General features: G+C 41.8%; 1 protein-coding gene across 1 annotated transcript in view; it reads right to left on the reverse strand.

The window, feature by feature from the left end:
• Positions 1–9964: 9964 nt before the first annotated feature.
• Positions 9965–18959, reverse strand: part of LOC139295145 (polypeptide N-acetylgalactosaminyltransferase 10-like) — a 55686-nt gene continuing 46691 nt past the window's right edge. Inside the window, exons 8-12 of the mRNA XM_070917254.1 lie at positions 16430–16537; positions 14368–14589; positions 12556–12672; positions 12122–12271; positions 9965–10138 (exon numbers count right to left, since the gene is read on the reverse strand). Coding sequence (XP_070773355.1) covers positions 9965–10138; positions 12122–12271; positions 12556–12672; positions 14368–14589; positions 16430–16537 — 771 coding nt within the window. The remainder of the gene's footprint in view (positions 10139–12121; positions 12272–12555; positions 12673–14367; positions 14590–16429; positions 16538–18959) is intronic.

The raw sequence follows: 18959 nt of genomic DNA on the forward strand, positions 1-18959 counted from the left end.
AATATTTCAGAGCGCAAAAACAGAAGACAGCTTGTGCTGCTAGCTGTTTGTATATTTGTACACTTGCAGTTGATGGAAAGAAAAGCCTTGATGTGACAGATTATTAAAAAGCTGTCAGACTGTCATGAGATACATCTACTTGCACCTATTTGAGCATCTATTTTACATCCCAGAGAGGATCACTAAACAGTCCAAAATGCACAGATTTCTCGACAACGATTCATTAGATGGATCCTGATACGAGTTCACGTGTTGTCATGGTTTCTCCTGGGAAATATAACTTTCATCAGTCACAGTTTCTCTCCTTCCTGAAATAGATTTCAGACCAATAATGGAGCATCTGGAACAGAGGAAATGATTTGGTGTAAATGCAGTTATTGACATCATAGGAATCCCACAGGTATTGTGGAGTGGAGCGACCCCGTCATCCTCCAGAACACTCCTTCAGCCAAACTGAACTGATGTCAATGTGTGGAGACAAATGGTCAGATTCCATTTCTAGCACGGTTAATATCGCGTTAATGAACAGAACCAATTTCCACCAAATTAAAATTCATTTGCATGAGGCTTAAGTGCATCTGGCGGATACATTTCCATAAGCCAGACAGGGCTTAGGGGCAGCACTTGAGGCGTTGCTGTGCTTGTAATAACTGAATTAAAATTTTATTAGAAGCAGCTAATTTCAAGTGAAGAAAATTACTCTGACAAGTCGGATGGTTTTTGGGACACTGAATGGAGGCGAGGCAGGCACATTAGTGAGGCTCTTCACTCTTCACGCTTCTTTATGTGACAGATTCATGCTGCCGAACATCGAGCAAGCTTCTGAAGGTTACTCTGTGTGTGTGTGTGTGTGTGTGTGTGTGTGGTTTTTAGTGTTTGATTTAATGTCTGCAATTAAAATTGTTCCATGAAGGATTAATGAATTTTATGGTCTGAGCTAAGTAGGTCATGTTTACAACATAAAGTCTGAAGATTAACACACAGCCAACATTTCCAAGGGAGCACCACATGCATTGGTGACGGGAAAGACTTTGGCTCAATTTTGGAAATTCGGGACCCTGCGCCTATCAATATTTTTTATATTAACATTGAATCAAATGAATCTGTAATATGATTAGTTCATATGACTGAACCAGAGAGAATTATCAGCCACTTCTCCCAGATTGCTGAGCTCTTTAGCCTTTAACTAATAATTTTACTTTCAGACATTTGCTGTTTGCTTCAGTCTCAGTGTTCTCATCAAACTCATTTCCAGCAGCAGGCAGACGTGTTGATAATTTGCTGTACGCAGATATCTGTATATTGAACTTCTAGCAGTTGGTGCATTCTTCTTCCTGATCAAAGCTGTGTGCATACATGACTCACAATGCAGCTCTCCAACAATTCAGAATCAGAATCAGAATCAGAAATACTTTATTGATCCCCGGGAGGGAAATTATACAAATAAAGGAGAAAAGTAAGAAAACAAGCAGGGGCGACTGTAACAGCACTACTACTTGTTATGCTAGTAGCTGCTAATGTAGCCTCATGCTGCTAGCCTGAGATGAGGGGCGGGCTAGAGAGGTCCGGTAAGCTCACTTCTCTGTAACTCCAGACCCCCAGATGTTCTTCACTTTCAAACTTGTAGTCCCGAGCCACAAAAGTAACATCACTTGAGGCAGTTAATGTGATTTGGTCTTTGTGAGACACAGGTAGGGGTGTGTGTTGGAGGGAAGCTTTCATTTATAGACACTGGTTTTCCCTTGTGGAGATTTCCCTTGGATAAGAGCCCAGAGGATGAGGTTTCTGAAAACCCTCTGCTCAGCATCTGTTATGAATTGGTCTCTGAATAAACCAACATAGTAATGTGGTTTTTTTCCCCCCCTGCAGCTGTGTTTAACTTAAGGAGATAACAATATAACAAAGCCGTTATGGCAGATGAAACGGTCAGTTCATCCTTGCCAAAATCCATTTGAAATTGCAGGGTGTGATTGTTTCTTCTCCCAGTCCTTCTTGTTCAGCAGTAATGGTGCAATGAGGAACTCATATATAATACCTACCATCCGCTCTGCACAAGTATAATGCTTTTGTGTGCTTTTGGCTGGTGTTTGTATCGGATGATGTCATAGCTACCTGCGTTTATCCGGATGTGTACGGCAACTCCAATTCATTGCTATGAAATTGACTTTGGATATCTGTGGTCCCCAGAAGGTGAATCTGATTGATTTTGGTGACCTCTTGACCTTTCATCTAGCGCTGCTGTCAGACCAAAATATCCCATTGACCAAAACTTTGGTCCATGCAGAGGTTTCTAGAAAAGTAATGGTCAGATTTCCTTTCAACTGTCTTTGAATATTCATGGCTTCCAGCGTAATATTGTTCATTTACTTGACCTTTCCACAAGGTATTGCAGGGTGTGTTGAACATTACATTATATAGTTGGGCTTTAGTCTTTAGTTTTTGTTCTACCTTGTTTCCAGGTGGCTAGTGTTTAATGTAAAATAAATTGCTCTGATTGCCTAAACGTTTCATTTGATCAGCAAATTTTGTTTCAGTACAAGTCATCGTGTACCCAAGCATACAGCGAAAGAAAATGAGGACAGTATGCTTTTTTCTGTTCTGTGGTCAGTAGGTTATTCCTCTGACTCTTTCATTATAGATTGTCTGCAATGGCCTTTTTCTGAAATAATGAATTATCATATATTACAATATTCTTACTTTTCCTCATCCTGATTGATTCCATTGTTAAAGGAATGAGCACCTCTGTGCTTTGAAGACCTGATATGAAATAAGTAATTACCTTCAATGGATGAATGAGAGGACAAAAATGAGGATGTGGGCCAAGCATGAGAGTCACTGTATGTAGCAGAGAGGAGCTTAAGGGCAACAAAGGGCGAGAAAATCAACGTGAGGATCGACCAGAATCGGCTTGGAGTCGCCTGGGATACCCACGGGATTCAGGAGATCAATAAAATATATCAAAATTATCTAAAATGAATTCCAAAAAGGAAGTGTCTACTAGAAGTAGACAAGGCAGGTGTGAGTGTAAATGGGTAAACAGGGAGTAAATTACACCACTTGATCACAAAAACACCTGGAGTGGAGGTGGGATGGTGGATTCTTTTTTAGTTGCCGTCGTCCTATCAGAGAAAGCCCTCGAGAATTCGGATAAATGCTTCAAATTCAGGATTGAGGACGCCACATGCCACGAGATGTGACTTTAAACAAGATGAAATGGAATTAAAATGATAGGCCATCTCAGGGGTGCAGAAAGAAAAGCGTTTCTTTTTCAGCTTCCTGGCTTTCAAGTGAGCACTTCTCTGTGATCTTAGAAACCCGGGCTTTAAATTTATCTCAGCTCCGCCCTCCCAGTACATATCTGTCAGTTAGGTAAGGAATGGTGCTGCTTTTTTTTTCTGTGGATTGGCCTGGTTTTGCAGATGTCATTCCTCAATGTGCTGGGAGGATACAGAACCCCCAATCAAAAGTAAGAGTCTCTATCTCCCATTCATGTATACAATTTATCCTTTTGAAGAGTTTAATGTCTCCTGCTTGACATTTAAAGGAATTATAAGAACTCAAATACTAGTGTTTGTCGGTATAGACTAAACCAAAAGTCTAAAACCTCACTAGCATTAGTATTGGACAGAAAAAACTACATGCTGGTGATCTAAGAGCCTCACCAGTGGTGGAGTTGAACCTGAAAATTAAGATGTTGGTGCTTTAGGAAAGGCTCAAGAGGGTTCATCCTCTGGGTCATCAAAAATCATGGAAAACTTCCTTATCGATCATGATACATACGCATGTGTAGAGCGGAGCAACAGACTGACATTGTCATCCTTAGGCCCCAATGCCAGCGGGGTATATTGATCTGATATAAATATATATTCTCTGGGGATTCCTTCCCTTTCTTACCACACAGCTCACTGTCTTTTATCATTGTGCAGATGTTCACACACAGCAGATATGTTGTCTTCCATTTTCCTGTTTGTTTTGTTGTCTTCAGGCTTTGGTTCTTCACTATCTGGAAGGTGCTTTCACGCTGGATCTTTTCTCCAAGCTCTCTGATTCTTTATGGCAGAGCGATGCTGGGAGTTGCTAACTTGTTCTCCTATCACTCAGTTATTACAACTGTAATTACATACATACACAGGGTCGTATGTACCTCACAGCCTTACCAGCAACATAGCAGAACAGGAACAACTTCCTGCTGCCAAACATCCATGGATGTATTATTAAGTCTGGATACTGGATCCAAAGATGGCGCCTATGCAGTCCAATAAGAATTGCTCGCCTGGCCCAAATAAGTATGCGGCCCACTGAGTATGCGCTGTAGTGTTTCTCCTTAAACAAGTTTCATGTCTTTGCAAGTTGAGTTTTACACTGCAGCAAAATAAATAGAAAAGACTGGCTGCCTGAGGGTGGAAAAAACACTCAAAGCTAAATTACAGCAGTAAATAGTTAATTTGTTCTAAATGGAGTGAAAATGCAAAAACACCAGTAAAGCCCTTGTTACGTAATGTAAACTCTGAACTGTAATTTACAGCCGACATTCTTTATGGCTCTCTCTCAGCCGGTGAAGAGCAGTTTGGCTTCTGTACGTGAGCTGCTTTGGACGTGTGCCTAGTGAAGGCAACCTGAACAGAATATATAGCATGCTGTATAAATCTGTTCAAAGATGGAGGTGACAGCAGCATGTGTGTGTAACCAACAAGCAGCGAGTAACTGACTGCAGAACAATGAGCTGCAGTCAAAGCGCTGTTGTTATTCTGCAGCTCCAGTGGGCGATTTACTCACCGAGCCTGAATGGGTTTATGTAAATATAACAACAGGTATTTAACTAAGTCACTGAGCCTCAGACAGACTGCTGAGGAGAGAATATCATTCGCTTCACAGCCAGAAGGATGATGATGAAAACATGCAGAGTGAGGGACAAGCTGTTATGTTGAAGGAGTGAAAACAACAGGAAGGACGAGGTGGAAAATGAAGCTTGCTGAGAAACATTTCAGGTGGCGGCCGCAGTTTGGTCAGGTTTAGGCACCAAAACGACTTTAGGTGTCTGTTGTTATCGCCCCCTGCTGGTACTGCACCTTCATACACTGACACGGTATCCTCTAGTGGGTCAGCGGGACTGTCCACATGCTATATAGCTTACAACTTGCTCCAGTTGTTAAAATACAAAAACAGAGCTTCATGGTGACTTAATTATGTCGGGCGCCATAGTTGTAACATTATTAAAACCTGACAACAGTTGTTTCGCCACAGCTAAAGACCTTCAATATTCAAGTTTACTAAACAAATGATTCATGCTGGAGTGCAGTGCAGACTCAAAGTATTGATATAGATGAAAAAACATAAAAAGATCAGATAATATAATCATGTCCATGATACGAGGACATGTGAATATGTGAGACCATGTTATTGGGACATATTATTTAGGAGGACTTTGATTTCATTTTAACTTTAAAATGGCAGCCAGAGGATGTGTCACATCACCCTTGCAGAACAGCACCAATCTGCCTTTTTAAACAGCGAGGCGCGTTAAAGACTTTGACCTGAAAACGTCCACCCAGGTCCCTCAGCGACCCGAGCCTGTCGCTGCGACACTGACAAGGCCGTGATTTTCCATTAGCTTGTGACGGCGGGGGCCATTTACAGCAGCGAAGCCCTGTGGAGGAGCAGGTTAGCTGTATTACCATTCAGCTGATAGGTTACGAGCAGAGCGGGCCTGTCACACCTCTCCTGGCTCCCTGGACCGAGTGAATCAGAAGCCAGGAGGTTTGGTTATTAGTCAGTCTGGCGGCAAGCGTCTCCCCGAGGAGAGAAACTGCACTTTCACCAGGAGCCATTACATTTTTTTTTTTACTTGAGAAAGATTTCAGTCTTATCTCCAACATGCAAAACTTCTATTAGCCTGGTTAACACACATGCTAATAAGTTGCTTTTCATTGTGACCTGTTTCTGCATACATCCAGATATGAAAGATAAAAGTTGACACTAAAGCAGTAGCAGTCAGGACGCGATTCAATTAGCATTTTTTGTTTCAGTTTCTGTCTGCGGCTCACATCTATCTTTCCATTTCATGCTGTCTGATGTTCATATCGCACATCATCAAAAGGAGTGGGTGCAATTTGCGGGGTCATAATATGATGGAGGTGAATGTGGAGCTGGATGTGTTAGAAATGGAATTTAAATGACAGTGGGTCTCTCCCCCCTTTGTAAAATTGACTCGACACAGTGCATTACACATACAGCTCCAGAGTCTCTCAGTAATTGTGAAGATTACCCACCATTCACTTCTGATTGTCTCTGCTTCTGTTTAGAGCTCGAGATGTCAAAGTTTCAATCACAAGTCTTTTCAAACGGCGCTCACAAAGAAGAAAATATTCTGTTTAATCAAAACATGTGCCAGCCTGTCACTTCACACTCATTTCACTCCGGAGAAACACGCCGAGCAATGAGCGCGTCTACCGTCATTTCTACTTGAATTAATTGTGTGGGAAAGCCCACTGTTGAAGATTTCAGCCATCATCAAAACACATTCAGATTAATGACAAGCCAGGAAAAGAACAATGGCCGATGACAGTTTTCATGATATTTATCTGCATCTTTTCATAAGATTGTATATTGTTTATATTGTTTTCTTCATTGTCTCTCATGTAGGTGTCTCTTAAACCTCAACATTTCTTTGTACATGTTGAATCACCCATTTTCTGTTACTGTAGGTTGTAGCCTAAATGACTCATCTATTTCACCACAGCTTCTTTAATCTGCACTACATGTATAGCTTGGCTGTGATTGATCCCAATATGCCCGAGGCTGGGATGTCATTTTGTGCCACTATGACTTATGTAGACAACGTGGGGTCTTGAAAAGCTTTTATGTTAATGTCACCATGTTTGTTAGCGTACTATGTATGAAAGTCTGAAGCTGCATATACGGTGCGTATTCGTGAATGGATGAATCAAAGCTAAAACCTTTTTTTCATCCATATTAAAAGACAAAATATTTGGTGAAATTAAATGTCTGACTTCCAATATGGAAAGGCTGGTAAAAGAATGCAATTGCATGCAAAAAGACCAAGGTAAGAGCAATTTCTGCAGTGGCTTCCACTGTTTGTTTGTTTGACCTTGGTGACATTAGACAGCCAATAAGATCCCCTGACTCATACCAGGAGTATTGGATTTTCCACTCAGGTTGATGACTCATTATGTCAATAAAAAAGTGGAAGTGGGAAATGTTCTTTGTGCCTCAGCAGCTGCTGTCTTTTGGTGGGGAAATGTTAGCTTGCTGTGCAGGTTTCATCCCCAGACTGACTGGAGATGATGAGTTTATTTGACCTCCGTTTTATCAGATTTCCAATAAGATGTCTGTGCTCGTATACAGGTGCTGAACCAAGGACCCGAGTTGTCAATTAAAGTGCTGGAGTGGACATTCTGTGAGTGTAGCATGTATAATAATCCAGAAAATGTTGTGTTTGCTTCATTATTATGGAAATGTATAAGCTGTGGATGACATGTATCTTCAACTCTGATTACCTTAGTTCAACTCCAATTGGATGTTTCAATTGTTTTTGTTAAGAGGAAGTAAAACAACTGGAAAGAGGTGAAGACTTCAACAAGTCTAAACAAGCAGTTTAGTATGCCTCATGCTGCGATGTTAACATTTTGCACTACATGTAGAGTCATGTGGAGTGAGTTATAATCATGTCAACCAGTCATCAGTGGGCAGAAGAATGTGTTTGTCTTCATTGTTCAAGCTTCTGACAAAGATGTTTTTAAAACACATTTTTTAAAATGAGTCATTTTGCATATACGTTGCTGTAGTTGATGCCGTGGAGCTGCTGCATCCTTCCCTTTACAAGATTCGTATAAATCCGTAGTCTGTCTCTCGTCATTCACTACTGACATACATAGAGCTTTAACAAATGTTAGGATGTTGACGTATCCACCAACTCGGAGACCCGACTTCAGTGGACAGTGTCTCCAGAATGGCCACTCCCATGAACACAACTTGTGGTGCTTCGTGGTCAGAGGGGTAGCAACTAGCATCAGGTTAGTGGGGAACTTTTTAGTGGGAAGATATGTGACGAAAAGGAACCCACTTGCTCTTTTTTTCTGGTGAAAAGCAGACACAGAAGTACATACTGATGGGGGTGTCAGTTCCACAGGTATTTGGACAAATTTGGATGAATTAAAAGTCATTAGTCACTCAAACCTGCAGTAACAGACTTTTTGGCCACTTGGGGGCAGCAGAAACAAGTTGTGAACACATCTTTTCAGTTGATGTGGCGAACTGTTTAGCAAACAGTTGCTTATTTACAGATCCAGCAGTTACAAGCAACATGAATACTCGTTTGGAGCCAAGTTTGTGTCACCTGATGAAAGTAATACCAATATTCACTCTGTTTTAGCTTTGGTCTCCTGAGGGAACTATTTGGCTCTTTAGCTGCTCAATGCTACACTTCACCAGCTAGCAGCCGGGTTTCTAGAACTTTTTCACAGCTGCGACCGAAAACGCCGTCAGAGCAGAGAACCAAAACATTAAAGTGGTGGTGTTAGATAAAAAAGTCAGGGGATCACCACAGTTATTAGGACACATCACCTGGGGATCATAGATGTCATAGCAATATATTCAATAGTTGTTGAGAAATTACTGGACCAAGTCGTCCACCAACCAACCACCAGACCAAACAACAGCAGCACTGCATGTGGCTAAGCATGCAGTATGCTAGATGAGTTTCAGCTTATGTTTCATGAAGACATGTTCTCTGATTTACTACACAACATACATGTTTTTTATATTTCCTTCAGGCCTCCAAGGAAACTGTGTCATTAACTTGTGTGACCATTAAATTGTCAGACAGCGTAAAAAATTATAAGCATTTAAATGAAAAAACCTTGATAGAAATACACATAACCTATATATAAATGTGTCGCTTTATTGCTCAGTAGAAAATATATATATATATACATACTATATATTTGCACTTTAACGATGAGTCTGCACACGATTTTGTTCCTTCAATAAAAGACATACTTGCAATGCATCTGCACACTGTGCAGGAATCCTTGTTTTAACAACGTTTGGCATTTTTTTTCCAGTTTTCGTAGAATTACAGCTTGCAAAAAAGTCCCACATTTGTCCCCATGCTGTTTTGATGCCTCCGATGAAAACATAGGGTCCAGGTATTTCGGTATTTCCCATTGTTGGAATTGTTAAGGCAACAATTGAAAAGGACAAGGTAAAAAAAAAAAAAGGTCCAAAAACAGACAATCCGTTAAATCCAGCACAGAGTTCGTGTTTAACGGATTTAAACTGGCGATGAAAGACAGGAGCATCTTTGCACATTTCTGGAGGTTGCCATCTTGAGGTCCAAACTTCAGTCTGTAAGAGCTCTGTGTTCTCTGGGTGTCCACAGGACAATCAGGGTTCACCGTGGTTCTCCCACCCTGGGGGAGGACAGAATACAGACAGTGAATGAAATTTTATTTTGGAAGTGAACTTGAGCTGACATTTAATTGGCTGTTGGTGGCACTGGTGCTCAGGCAAGCGTCTTTCTTTTACCTCATCACACGCTGATGCTGTATGATCGTATTCTGGATGTTGTTGTTCAGGCAGCACGCTGGATCACTGCTGTACCACGGGGAATGTTTCTGAAGCGGCACGTTATTCACTTGTAGCTTCCATTCGTATCTGAGCAACGGTGAAACAGAGGCAAAATGAACAGTCAGCTTACAGCAGCCCACACAATGTGTTGTTTGGTTAGAAAATCTGATATTTAACAGTTTAAAGAATGAAGCTGGTGTAACTCTGTTTCTCTTATTGCCAAATCCCTGACTTGAAATACAGAAATATGCATCTGACAATGAATGAAAGCACCATTTTGTTCCTGACAAAACAGGATCAAATAAAAGTTATTATTCACCTGATCGTGATCATTGTTTCATGATCTTTTTGTGTGGAAGACGCCTCATCTCACGGCTCAGTGGCCTTGGTTGGTGCCCCGGTTGAAGTGCTCCAGCACGGTGGCGTTGGTTCTGTCAAACAACCACTGCTGGCTGAGGGAGGGGGGGTCGCACGTGTTCATGAAGACCCGCCGCTCGCTCGGGCTGCTGTCTATACAGCTGTTACTGACGGGGTGATACAGACTCTTATCCTGGAGGAAAGAGAAAAGACAACAGGCCTATTCATGTACGAGCAGTAAACTCACAGGGCATTTATTTCCTTCTTGATATGATTTTAGTGAAAAATGTAAAACAACATACCCTGCATTACATTCTCGCAAATAAATACAATTTGTTTGACTGAGATTTGTTATGTTAAGCCGTTATGTACCACTCAACCCACACTTTGTTTGTTTTTGTGTGGGAATTCATTTTGTAGTGCAATTAATAATTAATAATCAAAACAAGTCAGAGGAGGACAGTGGACACATTCACACAGGCATGTTTTACAAGAAATAAACAGAGTGAAACATTATACTAATATTTATTATGGCAAACTTTATCTATCATTCAAGATTTATGTTAAATTTTAAATTCTAGCAAGATAAATCCATTTCAAACAGGTTTTATCTCTGGGTCATTCTTCAGACGGTGATGTGCAGGAGAGGGCTGGTGTTCATGTCAAGATGTGTATTAATTAACAGATTAAAAACTGATTTGGAGTGATAAGAGAAAGTTACGTGATGATGAGGCAGGTGGTGTCTTGTCTGCTGGTGTATTTTCGAAGGTGCAGGATGTCGTTTAAGTCTTTTTGTCAAACTTTTTACTTAATAACTTAATTGTTCGCTATTTGTCAGTTTATAAACTGATAAACTGAGTCAGGCCCACAGCTGGTAATGTTTTTCACTGAAACTAAAAAAGAAAAGAAGAAATGAAATCCGTATGGTTTTCATGAGTCACACATTTCAGTGCACACAAACAGAAGGATGCATCTTTTCATCAAGTGCTCGAAACATCTTGCAGCGTCCTTCGTGTTTGTCGTCATGCTTATATTCTTATATTGATGTTGCCTGTGTTACTTATGTTTTCATGTTTGCTCCTATATTTTTATATTTTAAGATAATCCTTCATTAATCCCTCAGCGGGGACATTTGCATTGTTACAGCAGCGTACAGGATAGTGCAATAACAAGAGACATGAGCAGAAAATCAAGATATGATAAATAAAAAGCTACTAAAGCTAAAAAAACAACTATAATTTACAAGTTCACAGAAGAAAATATGTGGATTGTCGGTGTGTGCGTGATCTACTGGGAGCAGGTCTGCTGGGAGCAGGTCTACTGGGAGCAGGTCTACTGGGAGCAGGTCTGCTGGGAGCAGGTCTGATTGTAAAGCCCGACAGCAGCTGCGGTACCTCTCCTTCACACAGCGCGGGTGAAGCAGCGTGTCTGCGGGTGTCCGAAGCACATTGAGTTCACTTGTAATGAAATGTGCTATATAAATAAAATAAATAGATATAAATAAAAGTGCCATTGACATGTTTAGTTTGACAAATAATAAGCTTCAGAAAAAAAACTGATGTGGTCAAAAGGATTCATTAAGGCCCCTCTCAACAGGCTCTTTGCTGACGAATGAAAATATAAAAATCGCATTACTTATAATGAAGATAACCCAGTTAGTTATCAACCTGAAGAGTTTTAGCTTCTTGTGGTCCACCTGCATTAACGTTGACATATTATCACCTCATACATGTTGTACATTTACACGTCCAGCAGACACAGAGCAGCATTCAGTGGAGTCATGTTTGTGTTGATGAATGTAAGTCTAATGTTCACCCTCCTTTTAGCTCCGGTTTCATCTCCACCACCTCCTGAGGGGAACATCTGGCTCTTTAGCTGCTAAATGTTTCACTGTATTCACCAGCTAGTCGCTAACTTTGTCTGTCTGCCTCTTGCTGCTGAGCAGGTCGTGTACAGTGGACTCATCGAAGCTTCATTGCTGCCTGCAGCTACCTGCTGCTGCTGTGAAGGAGGTTAATGGAAGCAGTGAAAGAAAACCAAAACAATGCTGGAAGAGGTTAAAACATCCTGTCTATCTACGGTGCTGTGTGATCTCTGTCGGTTCGTCACGAGTTAACACCGTTCACATTACACAGAAATAGCAGTAGTAAACTCTTGGTCTCCACTTTCCTCTTACCTTTCTGTAGCGCCACAGCTGGTTTCCCTTCATGCCGTGACAGTCGAACAGGGTGACGGGGCTGTTGTGGGAGATGGCGTCGAAGCAGACCTTCCTCGTGTGCATGGGGTCACCCACCCGAATATCCTCCCTCCACCCGAACGTTAACACCTGCAGGGAACACGTCTCAACTGTAACACACAGACTGTTTTTTGTGTTTCAAAGTCGTAAAGCTCTCTAAATCAAACTTTGGGCTGAACAATTCTGACTTGACTTGTTTCGATCATCGTCATATCATTTTTGTGCATCACTGCGTCTTCGCTTAAAGAATACAGTTGGTAAAAGAGGCTCACGGGTCTCAAGGCGAGCGTGTTCATGTGTCATGGTCCTTTACCGTACGGCACGAAGGCCTCAGGAGACATTTTACGAGAGAGAGTGTAATGAATGACCCTCACCTGTCCATGACTCCAGCCCACTTCACCGCGCCCTTTCACACAGCTCTCCAGGCGGATGGGACTCCCTGACACAAAGTGTTTAATCTCCATACACATCCCACTGCCCACGTTCCGTATCTACAAAACACACAAACACAAGGACACGTGGCCATGGAGTCACTAAAACAGGGAGTGCTTGCTCTTCAGTCATGGACAGTCGCAGCACAGGTCCCATCTGTTTTATTCATGGCCGGACCTATAAAATGACATGTGGGTAAGACTGACTTTGGATCTGCGTTCAGTAATCAGTATGTATCCACTCTTACTAGTGCCTGTGTCTAACTCTGTCTTATTTGGTCCCACTTCTCTTTTTAACACAAATCTGAACATGTCCCTGTCGTCCAGGGGACGCAGTGCTGTCGGTTTGCCCTTTCTACCCAGCAGTTCAATGTTTTTGTTTTTTTGTACACTTGGAAGGGCCCAAAGGCATGTGTGGCCCCTGGATGAGCACCCAGGATGCCCTGATGATAGTTGCAGCATGCAGGAGGAGAAGATAACAATTCTGTGTTATTGCAAACATGTTTCATCACTGTGTCTTGTCTGCAGTTGCCACTGGGGATTTTGCTATCACTACCTCCAGCAGGATGCACACCCCTCTGCTTTCAACTTGGAAAACCTCCACTGGTATTTCATTTTTAATGAGTCAAAAACCTTTTGTTGAATTGAACATGATACGTGCCTTGCGATGGTCACCTTTGTATCCAGCGCACTTTATAGCACCATGCAGTGTTTGTGCTACATACAGCCCAATCCAATCCTCGTACACAGCAATAACTCTGCTACAGTCTCACCAGCAGAAAAACTCAACAAAGGCAGACTAATGTAAAGGTAACTGAGCTCCTGCTTCTCTGGAAAGATGGACTGTTTTATCTTGTGCTTTTAGACAGCTCTTAGGGCGTCTTTGAGGTGCACTTCAGGTTGATTCTGATACGGTTTTTATTGGTTTTTATTCACGCTTCTAAAATTGTAATTGGATAATATACGCACACATGCAGATTCTGGCATTAAGTAAAGGAAGTGGTTCATAGATTTTTAAATACTGTACTTCCATGACTTGATGCTGAATATTTTAATGATAAGCTCAGTATGTCATGGTGGATACAGTCATTTCAACCTGTTTGGTTGTTGAGAACCAGAGTTGGGGAAGGAGCCTTTAGGCATTAAAAAAGTTTTCCAGAAAAGTTAAGGGGAAGTAGAAATCGCTGACATTTTCAAACAAAAGGATGAAAACTTTGCTTTTAGCTAAGGAGCAGTCATTATACATTTTTACACTCATTTCCCCCGTCCTTTGATATTTTTACTCCTCTAACGTTTGTCTCTGCAGTTTCTTTTTATTTCTGAAACTAAAAGACCATAAAGGTCCTTCATCGGTCATGAACAAACTTTAAATAAACGAGTTAGTGCTGACAGCAGGAGGGAGTTCAGTACCTTGTTATCAGATGACTTCATTCTCCAACTCACCCGTCAGTCAGGTGTGCATTAGAGCATACGCAGCACCTCTCTGAAATGATGAACTGTGCTGTGTTTGATTTACTGACGTGTTGGAGAAACAGAGGTCTGATCCATCCTAGCATTTCTTAATTGACACATGTAGGAATACATTTAGATAATAAGTTGAGATAAAATAAAAGGTTTGTGCTCTGTTGATTTATCGTTGTTATCTGTTTATATTTCTCAGTGCATTTTCTTCTGCATGTAATCTGTGAGTCTAACATCCATCTTGGACTTAATTTCCCCGTACTTATCAAAGCAATTTCACAAACTAATCCTAACCTCTCCCCACGCTGCAGCCGGCGGCTCCACCGGTGGGTAGTGTTTGGGCAGATCCCAGGCCACCTCGCTCATGAACCACTTGAAGCTCTTGCAGTTGAGGCGGTTCCTCAGCTCCTTCTGCGACGTCATGTCACCTGCCGACAGGTGTCGGTACTCGGGCCGACGCTGGTAGACGTATTCGGCGTATTCGTCCATCCACACCTCTGCCACGCGCTTTAGGTTCTGAAATCAAATCAAAGAGAGCGTTAGGTTAATACACTAAGCAGGCGTCTCAAGTCTCCCAGAACACCTGTGAGCCTGCCACAAACAAACACAAAATAATAATAAACCACATTGGAACCACATAAATGTTCACACAGTTAGAACCGTATATTGGTCTCAGGCAGTCTGCTCCGACAGTGGTGTCCATTTCTTGAATGTGCCTCGGACTAACTCAACCTAACAGCAACGTTTTGCTCCATTTTCTTGCTACAGCTGTTGAAACCTTGCACCACGGAAATCCATTTGAAGCCAACTGAATTGAAGGTGACCTTATCTGTAGGTCTCCATGAATGCAGTTTTAGTTTGAGTACTGTAGCACTTGAATAAAAAAGAAAAACTGATGATAAAAAGAATAAGGATGTATCACAATAAAACCTTTAACAAAGTACCTTTATGTAAATGTTCTCCTTTATCTGCAGGGTCAGGTTGATTCAGGACCATCAGCATTCCACTGAGGTCCTGTTTAAAGATTGTTGGTCAGAATAAAAAAATCTAAACAAAGGCCAGAGCCTTTCAGTTGCACACTAAGCCAAACCGAGCCAAGTTCCCGGCTGCGGCAGAGACATACATAATGAATGGTGTTCGGCTACATCCCAGATGATTTAGCGCTTTAAGACAATTTCTCATTCTGTGTCGGTACTTTGAAGAATACAAGGAACAAAGAAACTTAAGCTCATTCTTCACAGCAACACCTGCAAAGGCTATGAGTCATAGATAGTGGATACACTGCATCCTGCTGCCTCTCGTCTGGTGGTCTTTTGTCAGATGCCGAGCAGACTGTACAAAGCTCTCGTGACGAGAAAGAGGAGAGCACTTAGTACAGGACGTAGGACACGAAAACGCTGCCGTTTGTTACCCTGCACCACTTAAAGACCAGTTAACACGAGGATGATGTGTGTGTGTGTGCTGATGTGTCATACTTGAGCTTAATTAGACAGGTTCATTCACTTCTCTTGCTCCATTTAAAAGCTACAGAATATCTGACAATGGACATTGTTATTCATTCAGACCTGATGGAGTCCTCCAGCTTACAAAGAGCGGTACGATGCCTAAATATAAAGGAACATAGTTTATTTTGCCCCTGATTTAAGTCATTTAATATTCACGACTGTATCTTCTGATACTGAATCCAATGTAATATTTGCATAAACCCCACTGATCACCACAAGATCAATTTATTAGTCATGGTTAGTACTACTGCTTTCTAAACCTGTCATTTTATGAAGGTGTAGTATGAATCTGTATCTTTAGAGGATAGAGCATGTTTAGTTTATTGGTTTACTGTTACATTTTCTACAGTGTCCTATAGTCTCAGTGTGTCCTATAGTCTCAGTGTGTCCTACAGTCTCAGAGTGTCCTATAGTCTCAGTGTGTCCTACAGTCTCAGTGTGTCCTATAGTCTCAGTGTGTGGACAGTCTTCATCCCGTGAACAATACACTGAAGTTCAAATGGAATCTTTCACTGTCGAGCACCCAATTCCACTATCGTTTATTCAGACTGCTGCTGTTTATTTGTTCACTCTGATGTGCGCTTCTCTCACTTTCCATGCTGTTCGTTACTTTAGGTTCAGCAGGTGTGCCCTTTGTTTTATGCCACCTGAGCTCACATGATTATAAAACGGCAGATCCTTCATCAGTCTTACAGATACTCACAGTTTGATGTGATCCATTGTTGTGTTGTGACAGCATCGTACTGACGCTGAACCCCTGTATCAGACTGTTACTGTACAGAAAATCTGTGACTGATCTGCTGTCTTGTATTTTGCCATGAACCGTGGAGGCACACGGTGTGAAGAATTACCTTTGCCAAGCTGATCCCACCAGGGACCTTGTAGGGGACGTACTTCCTATAGATGTGTCCTACCCTGGAGCAAGGGATGTCCTCCATCCGACCCCCACACATCCACACCTACAGAGACGCACAGAAGAGAGAAAGCTTTCATCAGATGGATCTTTATTGTATTCAGAAGCTTTGTCCATCCTAACATTCAAAGACAGAAAGTTGTGGAAAGATGAAGGAAGGTGAAGGAAGGAGACGATCAAGGAGATGAGCAGGAGACTGATGGCTAAGAAGACAGAGGCTTGGAGTACAGTGGCTCTAACAGGCTTATAAATCCTGGGAGACTGAGGGGAGAGAGGAGTGAATTTAGAGGGAGAGGCAATAACGATGAAATGGCAGGTTAGCAGAGGAAGAAAAGGAGACACCAAAAGCATTTTATGATATAATGGTGACCCGACTCCACCAGAGCAGCAGGGTCAGCTCAGAGAAAGAATGAGCCACTGGGTTTAGACTTCGTTGGTACTGGAAAAACAACGGCAATAGCAGCTGCTTTTCAGGAAAACGTGGCATGCTGTCTCTTTGAAATATTGAAATAATAATGAGATTTGAACATGTTTTAAGCACCCTAATGTGTCTGTCTTAACAACAAACCCCCCTTTACAGCAATTTTATCTGGCTTCTTTTCCTTCCCCTTGTCTATCTCACAGAGCAGAGACATCCAGCGGTGGCTCCTCGCTTTAATCCTCCAACTATAATGAAGACAACAGTGATGATTCTCTTTCTTGGCTTGCAATGTTGAACATAAACCTTGAGAAAGAAAGGGAGGATGAAGAGGATGAGGAAGAAAGAAAGACTTAGAGACAGCAGGCGAGACGGAAAAGGGGTTTTATTTTTAAGACAATAGCGAAATGAAAAGTGGGGAAATGAAAAGCTGGATTTAAACATGAAAACAAACGTTAAAAGTTAAGTGTGGGAAGAAAGAGGTGGAGGGCCTCCAAATTGTTTCAGCAGAGTAAAGTCCTTCAATATGTAAATACGATTTTTGCTATTTGGAGGTTCGAGGCAGACTGAAGCTGTTGGGAGTTCAAGAACATGGACAGCAACAATGGTGCATGAAATATACATATTATACATATGATTCAAGGTGCAGGCACGTACAACACAAGGGTGTAAAGGCAGTGGTCAGCCCCCTGTCCCCCTGTCCCCCTGTCCCCCTGTCCCCCTGTCCACCTGCCATGACCTGACTTCAGGCTGACTTCAGTGCAGTTACAGGTGTGAACAGATGGTCCAACCCACTGTGTGCTGATGGAAGCCTTATATGAGGGGGGCGTAGAGGATTAGGGAAGTATTCATGGTCCCCAGAGGATGATCCAAAATGTAACCTTTCCTCCGACAAATACATATTTTCTCCTTAGCTAAACACTACAGTGCCCAGCTGCTACCCAGCAAATAATTGTATGTATATATTCGTGACCTGTTTTCAAAGATTTACATCTTCAGAAGGAACCAACTGGATTGGGGCCGAGTGCCACAGACAGGGCATGGAAGTGAAAAATATGAAGAGAAAGACATCATTTCATCATGCCGTTTAGCCAAAATAATGTAAGCTACCAACAACCAATCCCGTCTGCATTCCTGGTTTCCCTTTCATCTGAAACCTTTTCACTCACTCACGCTATTAACCCATCCAGGCAAAACCAACTAGTCCAACTAGTCCTCATAACTCTGCGGTGACATCACTGTCCCCATCGCAGTCCCTCTGGTCCAGCAGCGAACCAACTCAGATCACACGAGTGTACACAGCTCAGCTGATACACAACAACAGAATTCACTCCAACAGCATGAATAAAACATATTGCTGCGAGACAAAATCCAGCATTGACTAAAAGTGCAACTAAAACCTGAGATGTCTCTGTTGGTGTCTTTGAATAAATAAAACATGAAGGCATACAGTTCAGTATATATACTGTATTTCAGTGGCTCCGGTCAAATGTTTCCTTTAACTACATGAATAATAATGAGTCAACCAAAGGCTTGCAGCAAAAATGTAAAGTCAGGATGAAAGAGGAATTTAATGTTTCAAGGTTAGTACTGACTCTCACATCGATCTGAATGGACTGGCCCCCTTTTTTCCCCCTTTAACAACAGACAGTTTTCAGCCTGGTTTGACACCTGGACCAGAGGGCAATACAGAAAGTTGGTAATAAGCACGATGCAAAACATGTCATTAACCATAAAGTTTGATGTTGTCATGGGAACACGCATCAGAAGGAAAGCCAGTGTATTACCACGGCAGCAACAATATTCTGAATTCCACAGTCATGAATAAAAAAACATCATGTAATTTATTTTTTAATGTATGCTTTTAGAAAAGTTTTCCTCTGCCAACTGTTTGCCAGTTAGCTAACTTTTACTCTGAATAACTACTTTTTCTGGCTCCATCCATGGAGGTTTAATTATTTCTGCCTCCAGAGCAGCTCTGTCTCTGAGAAATGTTTGCATAACTGAAACTCCAATCTGCCGGCGCGATATGAAAAAACTCCACCGTGGG

This window comes from Enoplosus armatus, chromosome 13, assembly GCF_043641665.1.
Source record: "Enoplosus armatus isolate fEnoArm2 chromosome 13, fEnoArm2.hap1, whole genome shotgun sequence".
NCBI classification, from domain to species: Eukaryota; Metazoa; Chordata; class Actinopteri; order Centrarchiformes; family Enoplosidae; genus Enoplosus; species Enoplosus armatus.